This window comes from Aethalodelphis obliquidens, unplaced genomic scaffold, assembly GCF_003676395.1.
Source record: "Aethalodelphis obliquidens isolate GAN/ISIS:26980383/991018 unplaced genomic scaffold, ASM367639v1 scaffold33, whole genome shotgun sequence".
NCBI lineage: Eukaryota > Metazoa > Chordata > Mammalia > Artiodactyla > Delphinidae > Aethalodelphis > Aethalodelphis obliquidens.
The window spans coordinates 18,412,421-18,435,129 of record NW_020837977.1 but is presented as its reverse complement, the minus strand read 5'-3'; the positions used below and the strand labels follow the sequence as shown (position 1 = coordinate 18,435,129).

The window sequence follows — 22,709 nt, the reverse complement described above, 5'->3', positions numbered from 1 at the left end:
TTAATGTATGGCTTCGACATATTTTTATTTTGTCATGACTTTCCTTTTTATTTTTTAAGGCAAGGTTTTTCATCACTGTCTTTCAAAGCATTATACAACCAGAAAACTTGGCAAATTTGTAAAGCAAAGATGATATAAAAAGACGACCCTTTCCTCCCAAATATAAGCATCTATTACTTGAAATGTAAAAGCTTGAAAAGTTTAAAAGCGTAGACCTTGGGGTCAGATGCACTGGGGTTTGAGCCCCAGTTCTCTCATTTAATAGCTGCATGACCTCGGGTGTGTTTCTGAGCCCCTCTGCACCTCGGTTTCCTCCTGTGTAGGAAGGGGAGGTCCACACTTGGCTGAACATTTGGGAAGAGTGACAAGGGGACAATGTGAAGTCCTGCCCACGCCGGGCAGAGCGGGCTCACCCCAGGTGTCAACCCTCAGCAACCCTGTGTCCATTTCCCGTCCTAAGCAGACCCTGTCCCCACCAGCACTTGAGGGACAGTCTTCAGATGGAGGTTGTAGAGAATGAAACAGTTCCATTTGTGCCTTAACTGTTTGTGAACTAGAATGTATTTATTTATTTATTTTTGGCTGCATTGGGTCTTTGTTGCTGCGCGCAGGCTTTCTCTAGTTGTGGTGAGTGGGGGGCTACTCTTCATTGCGGTGCGCGGGCTTCTCATTGCGGTGGTTTCTCTTGTTGAGGAGCACGGGCTCTAGGCGTTCAGGCTCAGTAGTTGTGGCTCGCGGGCTCTAGATCGCAGGCTCAGTAGTTGTGGCTCGTGGGCTCTAGAGCGCAGGCTCAGTAGTTGTAGCGCATGGGCTTAGTTGCTCCGCGGCATGTGGGATCTTCCCGGACCAGGGCTCGAACCCATGTCCCCTGCATTGGCAGGTGGATTCTTAACCACTGCACCACCAGGGAAGTCTCCTAGAATATTTTTTGATGTTTTCTGCAGTAAACCTTAGTCTAATTTTCTTTCTTTTTTTTTTAAAGACTTTTTTTTTGATGTGGACCATCTTTAAAGTCTTTATTGAATTTGTTACAATACTGCTTCTGTTTTATGTTTTGTTTTTTTTGGCCGCAAGCATGTGGGATCTTACCTCCCCGAGCAGGGATCGAACCCGCACCCCCTGCTTTGGAAGGAGAAGTCTTAACCATTGGACTGCCCAGGAAGTCCCACGCTTCGTCTAATTTTCTTTTTTTTTCTTTTACTTTAAATTTTTTATATTTCACTTGTTACAAAGAACTTGAATTATAATTGTACTTTTAAAAATTAACAATGGAAATTTAAAAGAAAAAAATATATATTGTGTGTTTAATTACATTTCATAGAATTATTATCCCTGAATCATAATTCTGTTAGTATACCACTATAGAGATTATTTCTTAATATTTAGGTGAGAACCATTTCCTTCTGTTTTTGAGAATAATTCTGTAAACTCATTTCCAGTAATGGCATCTTCCCTAAATCAAAGGTTTAACGAGGGAGATGCAAGCAGAATAATCATGAAAACACAAAGCAATACAACAGCAACAAAAAATTTCTAACTTCCAATAACAGCTCAATTTAGAAGAGGGTTTATATCTTCAGAACAAAAGCATTCCTCCTTGACCTTCTAACCAGTCAAAATCTGGGTGTTCTACAGAAAACTGTGATGTTATTCCCCTAAAAGTACCCTTTACTGCTTCTGCCTCCATTAGATTTCCTAAGCACTAGTGTTTTGGGTTTTTTTTACATCTTTATTGAAGTATAATTGCTTTACAATGGTGTGCTAGTCTCTGCTTTATAACAAAGTGAATCAGTTATACATATACATATGTTCCCATATCTCTTCCCTACCTCCCACCCTGCCTATCCCCTCCCTCTAGGTGGTCACAAAGCACCGAGCTGATCTCCCTGTGCTATGCGGCTGCTTCCCACTACCTATCTATTTTACGTTTGGTAGTGTATATATGTCCATGCCACTCTCTCGCTTTGTCACAGCTTACCCTTCCCCCTCCCCGTGTCCTCAAGTCCATTCTCTCGTAGGTCTGTGTCTTTATTCCTGTCTTACCCTTAGGTTCTTCATGACATTTTTTTCCCTTAAATTCCATATATATGTGTTAGCATACGGTATTTGTCTTTCTCTTTCTGTCTCACTTCACTCTGTATGACAGACTCTAGCTCCATCCACGTCATTACAAATAGCTCAATTTTGTTTCTTTTTGTGGCCAAGTAATATTCCATTGTATGTATGTGCCACATCTTCTTTCTCCATTCATCCGATGATGGACACTTAGGTTGTTTCCATCTCCTGGCTATTGTAAATAGAGCTGCAATGAACATTTTGGTACGTGACTCTTTGAATTATGGTTTTCTCAGGGTATATGCCCAGTAGTGGGATTGCTGAGTCATATGGTAGTTCTATTTGTAGTTTTTTTAAGGAACCTCCATACTGTTCTCCATAGTGGCTGTACCAATTCACATTCCCACCAACAGTGCAAGAGGGTTCCCTTTTCTCCACCCCCTCTCCAGCATTTATTGTTTGTAGATTTTTTGATGATGGCCATTCTGACTGGTGTGAGGTGATACCTCATTGTAGTTTTGATTTGCATTTCTCTAATGATTAGTGATGTTGAGCATCCTTTCATGTGTTTGTTGGCAGTCTGTATATCTTCTTTAGACAAATGTCTATTTAGGTCTTCTGCCCATTTTTGGATTGGGTTGTTTGTTTTTTTGTTATTGAGCTGCATGAGCTGCTTGTAAATTTTGGAGATTAATCCTTTGTCAGTTACTTCATTTGCAAATATTTTCTCCCATTCTGAGGGTTGTCTTTTGGTCTTGTTTATGGTTTCCTTTGCTATGCAAAGGAATTTTCTAACAAGAGCAAGCAGGAGGCTTTCTCCTCTCAGCCCACAATGAGTGTCGAGTCCCCACTCTGGCAGGAGCTGAGCTCCTAAGACCTGGGCCCTCACACTCCGGAAGCTTCTAGGAGGGCATGGCCTGGTGGTGAGGGCAGCCGTGGGGATCAGCTCAGGGTGGCTGGGAGGCTTCCCAGGACTGGGGAGTGACGTGGAAACCAAGACCTGACAGAGAAGTACACGTAGTCAGGCCATTCTAGACAGTTCCCCTAGACAGCCTCCTAGAACAAAGACAAGCTAGTTCTCGCTCCTTCTTCCTTTAAATCCCAGGCGAATGCCAAGTTCCTTGAATTCTTGAGTGGAATAGTGAGGTGGAGCTGGGGAGCCAGTGGGAGCAGGTCATAAAGGGCCTCCTAAGTTTAAACTTGGAACTTGCAAGCTCTGTGCTTAATCCTGAGCCCACCGACACCAGCACAAGGTCCGAAGGCGAGTGCTGGGTCCGGGGGTGGTGCAGAGAGGCCCTGGACTGCCGGCCCAAGGCCAGTCAGGAGGCTGGTGAACAAATGCCGTCGAGGTGGTGGCTGACCTCCACGAGGGTCACGGCAGAGAGGTGGGGGGAGGTGGCCGGATTCGAGCCGCGTCAAAGAGGCGGCGTCAGCAGGGCTTTGTGCCCATTACAGAGCCAGAGGGAGGGAGAGGGTGAGCAGGACCCTGACTTGCAGGGGATAAGCGCCCCCAGCCTTCCCAGGAGGAGGTGGATAGATGCATCTGGAAAGACAGACCACTGAAGCCCATGCTCAGTGACTTGGATAAGCACACTTTCAGTTTTATATTAAACAACAGCACATGCATTGCGTATCTATCCTGCCCCCCTGGTGCAGAGACGGTCCAGCCGAGGTTCCTCACGCGGCAGGGAAGGCGTGTGAGCCCCTGCTGTCCTGTACTCGGCTGTCTGGCTCCTGCGGGCCGCTCTGGTCTGGGATGCGCTTCGTCCAGGACGAGCAGACATCGGAGTGCAAGGAGGCAGCATCTCCCGGGACGTCGTGGACTCCCCATACTTTGAATTCATTCTCATTAAGCCCTGGCCAGCTACTACCTTCGTCACCCCTACTTTATGGAGCAGGTTGTTTGGGGTTTTTTGCCGCACCCCGCGGCATGCGGGATCTTAGTTCCCCGACCAAGGCTCGAACCCACGCCCCCTGCGCTGGGAGCTCGGAGTCTTAACCACTGGACCGCCAGGTAGGTCCCTAGGGAGCAGTTCTTCAGGACACAGTTCACTTTGCCTGAGGTCCCACAGCCAAACAGCGACAGAGCCGGGAGTTAAGCCCAAGCCCGTGGCACTGACCCTTCCACGGTGCTTCGGGTCACTTCTGCCTGACCCCAGCCTGGAGCTCCAGGTTTTAGTCCTAGTGTTCTTAGGCAATTCGCCAGGGGTAAGTCAATGTGCGCTACCTTTCTTCCTTGCGGCCACAGTCCCCTCATTTTAAAGAAGTAGTGCAGCACTGTGGTTTTCTAAAGCAGTGCGATCCCCACTGGCATCACCGAGAGCACTCATGAGAAATACAAACTGTCAGCCGCCCCCAGATCCACTGGGTCAGAAGCTCTGGGGGGGCCCCCCGCACTCTTTTCTAACGAGCCTTCCAGGGGCTTCTGATGCCTCTGAAGTTTGGGACCACTGTTCATTGTGTTCAGTTCCTCTTTCAACAGCTTAGGTTTGGGGATGACCTTGTTGGGTCTGGGATTTTTAAAAAAACAAACAAGGTATGGGAGTTGGGGTGTATGTCCAAAGAGGCCCTTGTCTGACACAGCCCCATGTGTCCCCGCCGGCAGGTCAGCCTGGACTCCCGCGTGAGGGAGACCATCAACAGAAGCATGGCCGAGCCGTCCCCTCACATCTTCGATGACGCCCAGCTGCAGATCTACACCTTGATGCACAGGGACTCGTACCCCCGGTTCATGAACTCTGCTCTCTACAAAGACCTGCTTCGCTCCTTATCTGAGAAAGCAGTGGAAGCCTAGGATGTTCAAAATATTTATTATTAATAAAACAAAGAACTCGTGGACTCCGTGTAGGACAGGGAATTTAGAGGCAGTAGTGTCTTCTGCTGGGTCATACTCGGGTTATTTTAATAACAGACTCTTCCTTCTGCAGAAGGCTGTATATTCACCAAGTAAATTGCGGCCACCTTTTGTGATACTTTTGGGGAAAATGGGGTATGGCTGTGTAGAAAGGTAGTATATTTACACTTACAATGACAGTAGCACTTTCTCAGTGACAAAGGATACACAAGAAGACACCACACTGCCTGCAGCGTGTACATCCATGGGAACAGGACCCAAATTCCCATTTTATAAAGATGTGACCGCTACCTGTAAAACTGGTATTCTACTTTATCTTAGGATACATGTATGTAGATGCGTATTATGTGCGTGTGTATCTTACATGGTTAATGTAAAGCCCTGGGCTCTGAAGTGGATCAGCCTCAAATGTTTGATAAGAGAAGTACTGCCTAGAAAATGCTCTTGTTGAAAAGTTACCTTTATTACCAGAATCTGCCAACCTGAAGAATGAATTTTCACGTAGGTGGTGTTCATCACAAAGCGTTCAAATAAGCGTATCTCCATTTTTACTACTGAAAAAAATATGGGCATTTTCACTCTAAAAAAATAAAGCACAAGAGTTTTATCTCAATCTTTTTTTCACATGTCACTATTTGGGAAATATAAGATTAAGTAAGTGGGGACACACGCAAGATTCTCTTCTAGCCCCCAGACTAGGAGTTTCTTTTTCGATCCCACTATTTTTATCACAGGTGAATAGGATAACTTCATAGCTCACAGTAAAAATACCGGTTTGTAGGCCTAAACCATCCCGAAGAAACCCATCACTAGGATGAAAGAAAGGCATCCAGAACCCGGAGGAGTTTGAGTAGTGGGTTGGAACGTGATTTACGCGAGGCCCTAATGGGATGGCCCTCCTCCTGGTCACCTCCCTCCCTGGCCCTTCAGCCTGATGATTCCTTCATATGCTCTTCAACCCTAAGCCCTCATCCTCTTTCTCAGCGAAACACCTCACCTCCCCCTTTACTGTGAAAATCGTGCCGCTAACCCTACACCTTCTCATGTGACCTATAAATCCGCGTGGATCAAGGTCTATGCCCACCTTCACAGCCCAATCCCAGAGAAGGTGCTCTTTCCTCCTTTTCAAGGCGTCAACGCCTCGTGTACTTCTGGGTTTTTTCTAATTTTATTGAAGTAGAGTTGATTTACAATGTTGGGTTAATCTCTGCTGTACAGCAAAGTGATTCAGTTACACGTATATAGATTCTTTTTCCTATTCTTTTCCATTACGGTTTATCCCAGGATACTGAACAGAATTCCCTGTGCCGTGCACCAAGACCCTGCTGTTTATCCATCCTCTGTATCAGAGTTTGCATCTGAATTCTGACTCCCATGTTCTAGGGCCCCATTTCTTCTTTAGACAAAGAGGAGGTCACTGGGATCAAGGCATCAATGCTGCCCTCCAGCTGCTTACATCCAAGTAAGGATGACAGACGTGTGCGACAGTGGCGACAGCAGTGGGGAGTACCGATCCAGAGAACAGCTGAGCTCTCGACGCCCTGGAGGCTACTGGAAGCTTTGGGGGCGGAGATGACACCAGAGCTACAACCTACAGAACAAGAGTGTGTGTGGGGGGCGGAGGTGTAGGGAAGGCGTTGATACTTGGAGCAAACCCCAAATGGTCCAGTTCCGGCCTGTCAAGTAGAAGGTGAGTGGAGATGCAAAACATGTGGAAGAGAAGCTGGAGCCGGGGGCCTAGGCTTTAGGCTGGAGTATTGACGGGGGGTTTGTCAACACAGGGACTGGCGGGAGGGTTAAAGCCTGAGCAGGGCTGAACGCACATCCCTGCCAGGTGGACAGAGAAGCCAGCGCTCCCGAAGGACAGTTAGAGGAGCTCATCGTCCCCATACCGGCGCAGGGAGGGCCGGGGGGTGCCTCTGGGGACGCAGCAGCCCCCGGAGTGGGTGCTGCCTAGACTCGGCTCTTAGATTCCACCCCCCTTGACTTCTTTCCACACTGGAAGCTTCTTTGGACTCCACTTCAATGCAACTCCAAGGTTTAAAAAAATTTTATGTAAAATCTGACAGGCTGATCTTGTTGGGATGGATGGCACTCCATTTGGAAAAAATGTATATATAAACAAATATAAATTCCAAATGGTTTAAAGGTCTAGAAGAATATTATAAGAATATTGGAAGAAAATGTAGGCAACATTTTTGTAACTTCAGATGGAAAGCATCTAAGCAAAACGTAAAATCTAGAAACCATAAAAGAAACACTGAGATTAGATTATGTAAAAATTTAAATTCTGTACAACATAAAAACATAAAAGAATGCAAACACAAATATTACGCTATAAGACACACTCGAGATTACTATGCAGAATGTATTAGGAGTGTCTACAAATTAGACAACTCTGTAGACAGAAAAGGAAAACCACAATATAAACCATTAATGGAAAAAATCAACTGGCCAGAAAACAAGAAAATATGAACACAACATACACAAAATGATAAATCATGTGAACTCAGAACAACGAGATGACAGTGGTTACCGTTTCCCCCTAGGTTTGCGAAAGTCACAAGGATAGCTCACATCCAGCATTAGCAAGGTGTCAGGAAATGGGCATTCCTGCGCTGTTGGCAGGTGGGTGAACTAGTCTTGACTTTTTGGAAAGCAATCTGGCAATATCATTCTGCATGCACATGTCAACTAGCTGAATCCACCCGACAAAACATCACAATCTACCCACAGGGGAACAGGTTTTCAAGGGAATGGTATATACCCGCAGACTGCTTGCCCTACAGTGAAGGGGACTGGCATACACCTCCATGCACTGGCAGCGAGTGTTCTAAGCTAAAACAGCAAACTGTAGGGTATGTAAAATGTGTCCATTTATAACGTTAATAATGGCCATTCCCCAAAAGAGTCTTCTCACCAGTGGAACTGGATACTGTTCCAAAGTCTTATTGCTGTAAATTACCGTTTAGTCCTTACAACCCTCTACGGTAGGATGCTCATCTTTACAGATGAGCAGGGAGAGGGGTGAAGTACTTGGTCAGTCTCACAGCTGGTACATGGCAGCTGGGTTTGAACCTGAGCAGACCAGAAGCCCACGCTCTTAACCGCTATGCAGGGCCCATTTCCAAGGAAAAGAGGACTAGATAGCCCGGTATGAGCATGTACACACACGCCGACGTAACAGAGAAACTACAGAGCCAGGGAGATCATTTTCTCTAGTTCACGACTTTGACATAGAAGATGAAGGTAATCCAGCCAGTCTCCCGGGCTGGTATATGAGCTGCCGTCCAGCAGGCCTCTCTGTTTTTAGAACTCACAAAGGCCCAGGTGGCCAGTTTTTCTCATTGAACATGACAAAATAAACATCTTAAAAAAATCATTCTTCATATATAAAGATGATACTGTCTTACACAAGTCAGTCAGGTTTGTTTGTTTTTTTCCTGTTACCAAATTTGGAGCTAAACCATTACGCTTTCCTGACATGTGTAATCAAAAAATTTCAATTTTGAATCATCTAAAGTACAGCAGTCATCAAACAGGGTTTTTCCTGAGTAATGCCAACTTAATCTCACAGGGGATGAAATTGTGGCCTTGACATTATAATCCATCCACTTGAATTAACTGTCCCAGTGGAACATTCTGGAAAGGCGAATAAATAATCAAAATATTAACTATAAGAAAACTAGCAGTTAAAACTTGATTAGCCTCAGAATGGGAAGTCTGAATAAAAAAATAATTATCTACTTAAAAAACACAAAAAGTTTTTTAAATTAAAAGTATGGTGACTATAGGTAACATACTGTATCGCTTTGTTGTGCAACAGAAACTAACACAGTACTGTGAAGCAATTATACTCCAATATAGATCTATTTTAAAAAATACTGTACTGTATATTTGAAAGCTGCTAAGGGAGCATATCTTAAAAGTTCTCATCACAAGAAAAAAATTGTAAACTAGACTTCGCTGGTGGCGCAGTGGTTAGGACTCCACACTCCCCATGCAGGGGCCCTGGGTTCCATCCCTGCTCAGGGAACTAGATCCCACACGCATGCCGCAACAAAGGAGCCCGCCTGCTGTAACTGACCCAGCACAACCAAATTAAGTTAATTAATTAAAAAAATCGTTAACTAGATGTGGTGATGGATATATTGTGACAATCACCTTGCAGTATACACATAGGTCAAATCATTATGTTGTACACCTAAAACTAATAATGTTATATGTCGATTACAGCTGACCCTTGAACTAAATGGGGGGTTAGGGGAGCCAACCCTCCACCAGGTTAAAAAGTTGGCCCTTGTATCCTAGGTTCTGCATCTGTGGACTTAACCAACCGTGGGTCCTATGGCACCACAGTACGTATCAAAAAATCCACAAATAAGTGGACCCAGGCAGTTGAAACCCGTATTGTTCAAGGGTCAACTGTGTACCTCAATTTTTAAAGTTTTTAATGGGGAGAGGATTAATGAGCATTTGATCTTACGGATATGTTTTTAAATATGAATTTAAAAAGAGGGGGCTTCCCTGGTGGCGCAGTGGTTGAGAGTCCGCCTGCCGATGCAGGGGATGCAGGTTCATGCCCCGGTCCGGGAAGATCCCACATGCCGTGGAGCGGCTGGGCCCGTGAGCCATGGCCGCTGAGCCTGCGCGTCCGGAGCCTGTGCTCCACAGCGGGAGAGGCCACAACAGTGAGAGGCCCGCGTACCGCAAAAAAAAAAAAAAAAAAAAAAAAAAAGATGAAGGCTGCAATTATTAAGGGGGCAGGGATGGACCCATCAGTGAAACAATCCCGAGATAAATCAGCCTGATACTGACCTGTGACTTTAATGCTCCTTCTGGATCAAAAATGCTTCTGCAGTTAACTGGAAATCTTAGTAGTGTTCCCATAGGTTTTGATGTTCTGCTATCAGTACTTTCATTTAGAATCATATATTTACTTAAATATTCATCCAAAACAATTTAGGATGAAACCATCTTTTTTCCGTTGCTTGTTATAGAAATCTAAATCTAATTTAACTACAAAGGAAACTGACTGGCTTTCATTAGCAAGAAGTCCAGGGTAGTTCCAACACCCACGTGGCTGGACCGAGACCTTCTCCCCATTTCAGCCCCCCCCAGGCTCATCACACACAGAGGGTCTCTGCACACTGTTGGTAAAATGGTACAGGGAGCCCCAGGGGCAGCTCCTGCTGGCTTAGCTCGTCCAGGAGAAACACTGCTTCTCCCATCTTTCATAAAGTAACCCCAGGGAAGGAGCATGGGGTGGGGTGGGACAGTGAATGACAGACCTACCAGGTCACATGGAGGCGAGGTGTCCCCTAAATGAATCAGAAAAGATGTTTGGGAACTAGTGCCAAAAAATCGAAAGATACAGTTATGCCCCTCCCTTGCCAGTATTCTCACAATTTTGCCTTTTTATTATCAGCTATACTTTCCAATGGCATTATTACAAAAATAACTTGGATACACACTGTAAACTACATATAAGAGTGAAAAAGCCTCTTTATGTCAAAGCAGCTCAGCTTTCCAATTATGAAAACACTTGGGCTAATTTAACCGGACTGTAGGGCACATCACACATGAAATGTTGTTCCTCTCTGCAGTCAGGGCCATTAAAGAAAAAATAATCATAATTAGCTGTCTTTTTACAGCACTGGGGAGAGGAAGCAGAACAAGTCATTGGAAGCAGTCACCTGTGCTTTCATTTTCCATCCCCCACCTGGATGAACAAGTACCAGAGTACACAGGTCCGATCCGAACATTTTTTAATTAATAATAAAACTGTCGCATCACTTTGCAGAACTTCAGTACCAAAAGAAACCTCCCGAGACTCGAGCTTGTTACTTCTTCCTCTGGAGCTGGAGTCTAAAACATCGCCAACACTATTTACCTACCCTCCTCCCGCAGGTCCTCAATTGTGGAAGTCTTCAGGTCCCAGCTCCCACACAGTCAAGAAATGTAACACAAACACAACCAAGAAAAACTACTTCACACGCACCTCCTATGTGACACCCATTCTTCTAGGGGCTAAATACAGCAGTGAACAAGTTTCCCATAAAAACGTATGGACTCCACCTTCCCTAAGTTACAGCTATTGGCCACAGCACAGCCACATGGGGAGACTTCCAAGCACACTTGTCTACTGCTCTGGACTGATTTCACTTCGGCTTCCTTCAGCCTAATTCTTCCATTACTACCTAGGAACTCATCAGGCAGTAACTCTGTCCTACTCACTGTGAGGTAATAGCACCTTCAATGTTGGTATTGACACTCTACTTATTTTTGAAGCTTACAGAAATATGTGGATTTTATGTCAGTGACTATTCACATTACCTTTCCCAGTGGGATATTCAATTCTCGAACGGCTAATTTGCTCCAGCTAAATGGGGTGGAGGTGGGGCCCGCCGGGGGCAGGAAAGAGGAACTGTTGATGAAAACTCCTTAAATCTCATCACTTTAACTCTAGTTTTTATTTTGATAATTCAACTCAAATCCCCGAATTTCACTCTGACCTGTAGACAATCGCTGTCAAAGTCTAGTCTTGTTAATACTTTAAATATTCTTCCATCTGTGAGGCATACACAGATTTGACGTCTGCGTGTATGTAAGCATTTCAGAACTCCCGCCATGGCTTCTCAATGTTCATACCAACGCTCATCACCCTCAGGTGAGCAGGAAAACCAAGGTGGCCATTTTCTGCTTTCCTGGGACAGTGCTTCGCTAACTGCCACTACACCTTTCTAACTGACTTCCTGTATGTGTTCATTTAACACAGTGACTCTGTCCTGGAAATAGACGCTAGCAAATATTACCCTTGAGAACATTCACTTCCAGTTACTTTATAACTGGCTGGCATTTTCCAATATAAGGTTCACTATTTGGTCTCTCATATTACGTTAAGTGCACACAAGGGATGCACTCACGTGCTCTGCTCAGAACCAGCCTGCATCCCTCACCAGGGGTCCAGGAAAGAAGACAAACGTGCTCTGTACTACTGCTCAATACTAGTCCCTTAATACTTACAACCAGGCAGCCATCACTTAATTAAAACTGGACTTTAAAATCACCTTAATAGTTGGGAAAGTAGAACTTTTTAAACAGAAAGTAAAGCAAGCATCAATATCTAAATAAAAATAACAAAATGTGATATATGATTAATAACAAGAAACTTTATTGAATTAACAAATTTAAAAATGGATCACTTAATTTAAAAGTGGGACTATTTTAATTTTATTCTTATTAAATTCATTCTTTCAAAAATGCACGTTATTTTTCAAATGATAAAAGGTTACTCTGTGACCTGACGAAGTAGAGGTGGGATGGTACCAGTGGGCCAATTCCTCTATGTGGGGTCTGAACATGGACTTTTAGATGTTGTTTTCTCTATTACATCAAACTGACCTCCAGTAAGCAGTGGAGAAGAGGGAGAGAAGGGGAGTGCAAAGCAGGTACTCAGATCTCTCTATAGAGGTTTGAGAGCGCAGACGGAGCACAATGAAATGTGGACTTTGTAACAGTGGCCTTAAGATGTGCTAGACCAAGTGTGAAAATCATTTTTTCTTATTCCTAACAAAACAGATGACACACACTTAACTGTAAGGTCCTTCCTGCAAATGAGCTGCGTTACAGCCCACGTATTAGTCTGTTCCACAACCTCATTCTTGTGTGACAGAAAGAGAGTCAGGACAGAAATGTGCTCCATTAGTCTCCATACGGAAAGGTCACAGCGTTAATGATTTATATAAACCTTAAAGTCCTTGGTCAGCACAGATTTCCAAATCAAAGTTAAGTCATGAACTGTTTATAAGAACAACACTATCCTAAAATGCTAACGTTTTCTTCCCAGTATGTCTTCCTACAAAACGAAAAAATGGTCAAAAGTTTTCATTCTTTGCCTGAGCTGGGATTTAGGAAAAGCCTACTAGACTACAACAATGTTCTGCAAAAGTAAAATACACTACAAAGTCAAACAGGTAAATAAACAACAAACCAAACTGATTTCAACAAAGTCAAGTCATGTTTCCAAAAGTAAAATCTATTACGAACAAGTAATAAACATGTACAAGAAATTACAAGAAATGAGGATCACAGTTAGTTACAAATGCAAAATAATAACTAATTATCCCAGACTTGTGAACATAATAATTAAAATCAATTTCATATGCTAGTTGAAATATTATGTACAATTTAGATAAGCTGGTCAAGTATTATCTGAATACACACCATGTTTGATAAACTTATAATTACATTACCTCTTCTCCTCTTTTAATATTTGCAGGTACATGCCAATATAGGAAAAAATGTAATTTCCATTTGTGTATTAACTGAGAAGAATAACATTTTTACTGTGTATGTTTCAGATTGTAAAAAAGTTAAGGTACATTTTCCTTTAAGAAGGAAAAAAAAAGGTAAAAATAAACTGCCAAAAGTTTAATATCAACTTACTTATAAAAATGGAAAAAAAAAGTTTTGAAACAGATACCATACAATTATCATGTGGTCTCCTTACTGCTCTGCAACTACAGAAGGCATTTAAGGAAGGGATCCTATGTCAAAAACAGAGACTAACCCAAGGGATATATGTTACTTTAAAAATCTGATTTGCAGGAAAACTAGTTGGTTGGCCTAGTCTTAAAGCTAATTACAAAATCCATTTTCTTAATGGTCCAGGTGTTTTGCCAATTCTTCCAACTCAACAGAACTGTCAAAAAAGAAGAAATATTTTGTGAGACCTTTAAATACAGACAGTGGGGTGTATCCCTTCCCACATTTAACACAGCATACACCTTAAATTGCTGAAGAAAGAGGCATTTCTAAAAAAGATGCTGTGTTTTCCAGACATGAATAGTCACCTATATTAAGTGTTTGGCTCTTCCAACTTAGAATTACTAGGAATACATAAATAAAGAAACAGTGTAAAATATTTTCTCAAGTACCTCTCTCCTTAATTTCAGGTTAAAAAAATTAATTCCAAATTTGAACTTCTAGAGTAAGCCACCGTAGGCATCAGCTTTCTACATTAAATTGAATTTTCTTAAATCCAACAGAACTATGTCAGCACTTAAGCAGCCAATTGCCTGTATTCAATACAAACTGCAATATACCCAGTCATCATCATCATCATCATCATCATCTTTATCATCACGAGGCATCATGTAAACAAATCCAAGAGCCCTCTGGAAAAGCCAGATTTGCCCAACAGGACTGAAAAAAATGAACATCCCTCTCTTAGACCAATTAAAAAACCTGCCAACTCAGGAAGGGAGACACTGTTTCAAGCCACGAAGACACTCTCAATACCATTAATCTCCCGGCCCAGAACGAATCTTTGTAATAAAATGTGTACTGTCCTCAAGCCCAGAGAAAGTGCCGAGAGCCAAAGTCTCACACTATACTCGTGAAGGATATTCTCCCATTGTCTGCCTTTTAATTCACTTCTGTTTTCAGAAAATGTTTTAAACTATAAGAATAATTCAAAATAAGCATTAGACTAAAAAGTCTAATGTAAGTATAACTTAAAAAAGAAAAGAATCTTACACAAATTTCACAAAAGCTAATAAAAACAGCCAGCATTTTTGGTGCACCAACAATGACCAGGCACTTTAAATATACTACATCTACCACTCACCACACCCTGTAACGTGGGTCATGAGAACATCACGGTTCGGTAACACTAAGTAGCAAAGCAGTTCAAAGCCTGTTTGGCTCCAGGGAGTATCTTCCTACCGTGTGAGCCCCCCCAGTCCCACACTCCTAGTATCCCCACCTCTGTCTCAGGTATGATGTGTAATTCTTCTCTCAATTTTAAATTATATTTCTGTGGCTCACAAAAATCACTCAAGAATGAATCATTCAAATAACCTAACTTGCCTGTGCGGGGCTAATTCAAGAGAACACAGGCCGTACAAAGGAAGGCTTAGTGGAAAGCCTACGAAACCACGGCGGTGCTCATCTGGATTTCCTAAAATAAACACTAAAACCATCGGGCTGGATTTCAACAAGGCAGAGTAGTTTTTCCAGAACCAAAGTCTATAAAGACAAGCCATACACTTGTGCGGGTTTTCCGGAAGAACAAGAGTGTAAGCAGCTGACTGGATACAGTAGATACAGGACTGTGACGCTGTAATGCACAGTTAAGATTCAAACCTGTCATTTCTGCAGCAAGACGACATGAAGGTTGGCAAATTAAGTCAACCTCTTTATTTCTAGTAGGACGGCAAACAGTACGTTCCACGACAGACGCCAGCCACGGCCTTGCCCAGCACTGGGCAGCGTGAGCACGTGCACACACCGGGGCATCCAGGCAGCCCCCGAAGCAGACCCGAAGAGACCAGCCCATGGAGAACCACCCCATGTAAACAGGTGAGACGGGAACCCCAGGAGGCATGTACCTTCCACCGGTTTCCACACTCGTTGCAGACAACAAACGTTGTCATCGGTTCATCAGCACTCCGCGTTTGGACCTGTAGCAAAGTCGGGTGAAAAATACCACTTTTCACAATACTACAAAAAGTCCAACCTAATTAAGAACGGTACCACAGTAAAATGTATAAGAGCTCGAAACAAGCTCAGATAAGCGAAATAATGTCAAACAAACACACGTTTCCAAACTTCATTTTTCTAAGTCCTTGTCGTTTCATCTTTTATCTGTTCATCTAAAGTCACACATTATACTACTGATAAATGGCTAATAAATATGAAAAATTTTCATCATAACTAAGAAGCACAGAAATGTTAATTAAAAGACATATCAATTTTCTCTTACAAATTAGCAAGGATGTAAAAATTACAAAAATATTTCATTATGACAAATATAAACTGCCACCAACCTTTCTAAGTTAGGCAGCAACAGAGCCTTAAATACCCGTCTTCTGGGACCTAGGAACTTGATATCTGATCTATTGTAAGATGGTAATTAGAAACACAAATAAAGATCTGTGTGCAGCTCAACATCACTAATCATTGGGGAAATGCAAATTAAAACCACAAGAAAATACCACCTCACACCTGTTAGAATGGCTATCATCAAAAAGACAAGAAAAAGCAAGTTGTCAAGGGTGTGGAGAAAAGGGAACCCTTGTGCACTGCTGGTGAGAATGTAAGTTGGTGTGGCCGCTGTGGAAAATGGTGTGGAGGTTGCTCAAAAAATTAAAAACAGAGCTACCATACGATCCAGCAATTCTGCATCTTGGTACACAGCTGAAGGAAATGAAATCAGTATATCAAAGAGATTATCTGCACCCATGTTCTCTGCAGAATTATTCACAATAGCCAAGACATGGAAACAACCTAAATGTCCTTCAACAGATAAATGGATAAAGAAAAAATGGCATATATTCATGATGGAATATTATTCAGCCATAAAAAAGAAGGAAATCCTGCCATTTGAGACAACATGGATAAACCTGGAAGGCATTATGTTAAATGAAATATGCCAAACAGAGAGACAAATACTGTATGACATCACTTATATGTGGCATCTTAAAAAAAAAAAGCTGAATTCACAGAAACAGAATAGATGGGAGGACATGGGAAGATGTAGATCAAAGGGTATAAACTTTCGGTTATAAGAAGAATAAGTTCTGAGGATCTAACATACAGCATGGGGACTATTTTGTTAGCGTAGATCTTAAGCATTCTCACCAAATGAAAAAAAAAAAAGAAAGAAAAAAATGTGAGGTGATGGATGTGTTAATTATCTTGATCTTGGTAAGCATTCCATGACATATGCGTATATCAAAGCATCATATTGTACACTTTAAATAAATACAATTATATTTGTCAATTATTTTTCAATAAAGTTGGGAGGGGAGATCTGTGTACAAGGATGTTTGAAGAGTATACTTTTATAATAACACAAACACTGGAAACAACCTGAGCATCCAACAGGGAAATAATGAGATAAGTTAGAGTCTACCCATCTGATGGAATATTATACAGCTATTAAGATGTTTATAAAGGTTTAAAAAAACAAAGGAAAATGCTTACACAAAGTGAGGAAAAGTATATAAAACAGTTTACAGTATTTAGCTGCAACTAGGTTTTTAAAAAATCCACAAAATACTACAAGCACCAAAATATAGAACATTGCCCTCTCTGGACGGCAGATTAATAAGTGATTTTAAATTTCTTGTTCATACTTTTCTGTATTTTCAAAATTTTCTATAAGTAGGTATACTTACAGAATAACAAATAAACTAAACATTATTTTTATAAAGTGCTTAATTTTCTGTCAATCAAAAAATGCAATCCCCTCAGTCTCTCTAGTAACCGGAAACAATTAGTTGTTCTTTAAAGGGAAAATTTTGAATTTAGCGGATTACAGACATAGCACAGCCTATTTAGCAAATGAAATTAATGACAGTGAGAAAAAATTTTTTCACATATGCACATACAATCAAAACAACTATAACACAGCTCTTTTCAGTGGTTCAAGAACAAAAAGGAAAGTCAGTCACATCATATATGATGTGATAAATGAAGATAAAAGCCATCAATATGTTGCAAAAAAGGAATAAATATCTGGAAACCAGTTAAGCTAAAAGTACCCAGGCTCCGAGTGAGGGAGAGCAAAGAACTTTCCCTAAACTACATGATCCTGCCAAATAAAAAGAATTGTAGCCTGTTTATACACTAACCAATAATCCAGTGCTTTTTAGCTCTTAGAGAAAAAACATGGCCATTTTATTAAATTCTATAATATTTCATCAATTTCGGTTTGTACAGCTTTCACAGTAACAATTCCTATGGAAGTGTAACTATTTCAACTTATTTTCAATTAACTGGAATCTGCTAGTATTAAGAATGCACTGTTATACTTAAGAGATATCTCCTCTCAAAAAATACCAAAATACTGGTAATTATCTTTACTACTTGTTTTAAAATAGGAGTTGCAAGCATTCTTAGTATGAAAATAAGACTCTATAAACAATCACAAACCTGTGTGTAAGTGCAGTTCTTCTTCTTGCATTTGCCACATGTGAACAAGTCCGTCTGGGTCCCACCTGTCTTGGCCATCTGATGCTCTCTGATGGCTTCTTTGGTCAAGTTTTTCCGCATCTCTTTGAGCTCATCACTGGCCATCTCCTGTTCGGAAGGTGGCAATACCACTCAGTTACGGGCATCTTCTATACATATGAGGAATGCTTTTTACACTCCCTTAGTTTAACACTAACAAGATCAAAATCAACTTTTAAAGTCTTAAAAAGTGAAAAATTAATATTTTTCCTCAAAGAACTCATAAGAGTTTGCTTACTCTTAAAATTTTTTCAAATACTTATAAGTCTGCATGTGAAAACTGGATTTAATTACTGTTCAAAGGCTTATAAACAATGTAAACCTGTAGCAATGAGCACCTCTCGTATCCAGACTATGGTCTCTACTATTGCACCCACCCACCCCCACTACCGACAAAGGAACCAGAGGCCTCTGGAGGAATGTCTTGTTCCAGTTCTGAGTCAAGAAAAGCAGAAGATAAGTCAGAGTCATCCTGTGCCAGAAAGCACGGAAACTACCTGATTACTTTGAGTGAGTCACACGGACAGAGGAGCCACATGCAGGACCTCCCACTGGCCAGAGAGGATGATTTCTTCAGCCAACAATATGAATTACGGAAAAGACCAATCCCCACTGGATAAATAAGAAGTCACAAGTCCGTGACGACACTTAAAAAAAGAGAGCACAAACGTTTGCAAGAATGGCAACAAAAGCCCCCACTGGCAGTTAGTAGGGCGCCAACTCCTCCTTCTGATAACTGTTAACCAAAAGGAAAGAATTACACATTCACCCTGCCTTTCCTGTTCTAACCAACAGTGTGACCAAGAGCCTTCAACTCAGGGAAAGTGCTTATCAAAGAAATCTAGCTAATAAATGTGAAAGCAATGACACAATTTTAGAAATCTCTATTTTGCAACCCCTAATGAAATCACCAATTCAGTGGATGAACACATAGATGAAAGGCTGATGGAGAACTTTACAACGGAGGGATCAGACTGTCAGTACACAAACCCCTGATCAATTTCCGCACCCTAAGAGTCGAGCAACAAAACGTGTCTCCTGATGTGATGCAATATGAAATAAGAAGGACCACTGATGAAATATTTATGCAGGAAAAGTTAAACCTGCATGTAACCAAGCCTATAGAACTAGCTTCCATTTCATAGAAAATGAAGGGGACAGAAAAGTTAAATAACATCATGAGGAAGAAACAGGCAATTCATACTGTGAGATGTACAAGAGAAAAACTGGTCTCTTCAACAGGTCAATGTTATGAAAAAAAGGGGGCACGAGCAGGAGAAGAAAATGCTTTAGATTTAAATATGTACACACAAAATCTTAAGAGACCAAACTTAAGGTAACATCTAGACTTTGGATCCTGATACAAAATAAATGAACAATCGAACATAATATGAACATGAACTAGATATTAGATATACCAAGGAATTATCATTAGATTTGTTACATGTCATGATGCCAATGTAGTTACATAAGAAAAGTATCATATTTTTAAAGATATCTCTCAAGGATAGAAAGGTAAAAGGATATAATGTCTGGAATTTGCTTGAAAATAATTCAGGGGAGGGCTTCCCTGATGGCACAGTGGTTGAGAATCCACCTGCCAAAGCAGGAGACACGGGTTCGAGCCCTGGTCCAGGAAGATCCCACATGCCGCGGAGCAACTAAGCCCATGCGCCACAACTACTGAGCCTGTACTCTAGAGCCCATGAGTCACAACTACTGAGCCCGTGTGCCACAACTACTGAAGCCTGTGTGCCTAGAACCCGTGCTCTGCAGCAAGAGAAGCCACAACAATGAGAAGCCCGCACACCGCAATGAAGAGTAGCCCCTGCTCTCCCCAACTAGAGAAAGCCTGCGCAGAAACGAAGACCCATCATAGCCAAAAATAAATAAATTTATTAAAAATAAATAAATAAATCCTGGATGTCATTTCTAAAAAAATAGTGATAATAATAATTCAGGGGAAAAGAAAGAAAACAAAAAAAGGGATAGATGAAGAAGGTGACTAGTTATTGAAAATACTTGAACCTTAGGTGATGGATATATAGGATTTCATTATACTTTGTTCTCTACTTTGTGACAGTTTTAAATTATTTTAATGAGGTTTTAAAAAATGAATTTTAAAAATATAACATTTTTATTAGCTATATAGAAAGACAAATTCACTGTCTTGGATGCTTAGTCAGATAGTGAGACTGCAGACACACTGCAGCTATTATCTATGAACAGCTACATCTATAAATAGCAGACAATGAATTCCATTTTCTCCACCATTTTCTAAATAAATATAAGGAATAGTCAATAAGATATAACCAACTTTACAGTATTTAACCATGAAAAGAGCTTAGAGGTTACAAAGTCTGTATGCAATTAGAGATTCGACTCTTTGATTCTAAATGGATCTACAATAAGTAAAAAACACTTTTGTTTTTAGACAATAATTTATTAAGGCAATCACCCAAAGATCACGGCACAGTTGTGAAAGGAACAAAATACTGAGGCCAACAGATTCAATCACCTTAAGTATTTGTCTGGTATACTGTATGTATAAGTATATTAGAATAGCTAATAACAGTTTATTAATATGTAGTATTTATACAGTACTTTATGATTTAAATAGACTTTACACTTGATATCATGGAATACTGTCATAGAAATGTACAAATATACTCACCTCTGCCGTCATTCTAGCAAACAAGTCAGGAGGAATATTCCCACACAGCACATTTTTCCTTAAATTTGGATTCTTAGCATCCTTAAGATTTGATATCCTACTTCGTACTCTATTTTTGTATTTCATGTCCGTATTCCTTATTTCTTGATAGATAGGTACTAGGCCATTAAGGAAAAAAAGGTTAAGTTATAAAGGTAAGATAACTTTTTCCTATTCTGCCGCAATAAGAATTCCTGAAATTTCTAAGCAGTGTTTCCAATTTAGATTAAGTTAACAATAAGGCACTGTTTCTGCCTGATTTCTTGATCTGTAACTGGCAAAAAATAGTGATCATACTTTTATGCTATGAATGAGCAATACTTTCTCAATGTTTAATGCCAAGCAAGACACAAAGTAAAAGGGTTTCAAAAGGTAACTCAGATATGCAATCTGAGTGAGAAAACTTGAGAATAAGAGCTTGAACTTACACATGCTTTCCCTTGCCCAAATCTGCATTCTACCAAGGATCCTAAGAGTCTCAAGAAGACTACACAGGGACTTCCCCGGTTGGCACAGTGGTTAAGAATCTGCCTGCCAAGTCAGGGGACATGGGTTCGATCCCTGGCCCAGGAAGATCCCACATGCCGCGGAGCAACTAAGCCCGTGAGCCACAACTACTGCACCTGCGCTCTAGAGCCCGCAAGCCACAACTACTGAGCCCGTGTGCCACAACTACTGAAGCCTGCGTGCCTAGACCCCGTGCTCCGCAACAAGAGAAGCCACCGCAATGAGAAGCCCACGCACTGCAACGAAGAGTAGCCCCCGCTCACCGCAACTAGAGAAAGCCCATGTGCAGCAGTGAAGACCCAACGCACTCAAAAATAAATAAATAAGGGCTTCCCTGGCGGCACAGTGGTTAAGAATCCGCCTGCCAAGTCAGGGGACACAGATTCGATCCCTGGCCCGGGAAGATCCCATATGTCACGGAGCAACTAAGCCCGTGAGCCACAACTAGAGCCTGTGCTCTAGAGCCCGCGAGCCACAACTACTGAAGCCCACGCCTAGAGCCCATGCTCCGCACCAAGAGAAGCCACTGTAATGAGAAGCCTGTGCACTGCAACGAAGACCCAACACAGCCAAAAATAAAAACAAATAAATAAATTTATTTAAAAAATCAAATCAAATCAAAAAAAAAGAAAAGGCTACACAGCACCCTGGAGGGCCTTCTGAGAGAAAATCTTTCACAGTAGCCCTGAGGGATCATTTCCTCCTTGGCTCAGCAAGAAGCTAGTTTAGCAGGTGGCTTTCTCAAGAGAACAGGCAACAGCAGGGGCCCAGCTCCAGAGCAGCTCCCTTTCTAACAAGGCCATTTCCTCAACCAGGACAGTCCCACAGTCACACTGTCACCTAGATGTTCCCTGTTCTCTGGACCCACGTGCAAGACCCCTCCCTCTCCCAGAGCCCTTCCCAAGGCCCCCAGCATGAACACACTCCTGTCCAGGATAATGAGCTCAGGGGATTGTATACACTTTGCTGAGTACCCCCAAAGATGAAACCCTACTTCCCATTTACTAGCATGTGTGTTTTCCATGCCCTTCTGCACAACTTCAACTGAGATGCTACGTTCTCAATTTGCAAGGCAGAAAAATAAAAATACTATCAGTACTATGTGTTTTACTTTTGAATGACAGGAAAACAAGAATAATAAAATGACATGGATAGCCCTCCCCTTTCCCATCAAAACAATCAAGATAGAAACTGAAGAATAAAACTTTGAATTCTTTACAGGAAGAAAAAATAATCTAGCGGATTTCTTAAAACAATTATGAATATACACGCAAAGGATATCTTCCTCGATTTGAGATCCTAATTCTTCCTCGTCAGCTCCAATAGCGATGTAGTCATCTAAACACAGGCACAGAGAATTGTCATGAAAAAGTGATTATAACACATTAAAAGAAAATTTCAATACAGGGTCAGTTAAACTGTATTCCTATTTCTTCAACCCCACTTGCCCTGTACAAAGAATCCTTTCAGTTTAGTTTCATTAGAGTCTTGTGTCTCTACTACCCACTATGCTCCTCCTCTGGATTCACCTAATGTCCAAAGGGCTCCTGCATGGATGAC

At 41.6% G+C, this 22,709-nt stretch overlaps 2 protein-coding genes across 6 annotated transcripts in view; one reads left to right on the top strand and one right to left on the bottom strand.

Annotated features, from left to right (window-relative positions):
* Positions 1 to 5,522, top strand: part of RGS20 (regulator of G protein signaling 20) — a 77,447-nt gene extending 71,925 nt beyond the window's left edge. For all 5 annotated transcript variants that reach the window (XM_027128110.1, XM_027128109.1, XM_027128105.1 and 2 more), the window contains one exon: positions 4,661 to 5,522. In XM_027128110.1, the coding sequence (XP_026983911.1) occupies positions 4,661 to 4,849 (189 nt within the window). In that variant the 3' untranslated portion in view covers positions 4,850 to 5,522. The remainder of the gene's footprint in view (positions 1 to 4,660) is intronic.
* Positions 5,523 to 12,062: 6,540 nt separating this feature from the next.
* Positions 12,063 to 22,709, bottom strand: part of TCEA1 (transcription elongation factor A1) — a 33,121-nt gene continuing 22,474 nt past the window's right edge. Inside the window, exons 6-10 of the mRNA XM_027128092.1 lie at positions 22,431 to 22,487; positions 20,604 to 20,758; positions 17,852 to 17,998; positions 15,304 to 15,375; positions 12,063 to 13,613 (exon numbers count right to left, since the gene is read on the bottom strand). Of these exons, the coding sequence (XP_026983893.1) occupies positions 13,605 to 13,613; positions 15,304 to 15,375; positions 17,852 to 17,998; positions 20,604 to 20,758; positions 22,431 to 22,487 (440 nt within the window). The 3' untranslated portion in view covers positions 12,063 to 13,604. The remainder of the gene's footprint in view (positions 13,614 to 15,303; positions 15,376 to 17,851; positions 17,999 to 20,603; positions 20,759 to 22,430; positions 22,488 to 22,709) is intronic.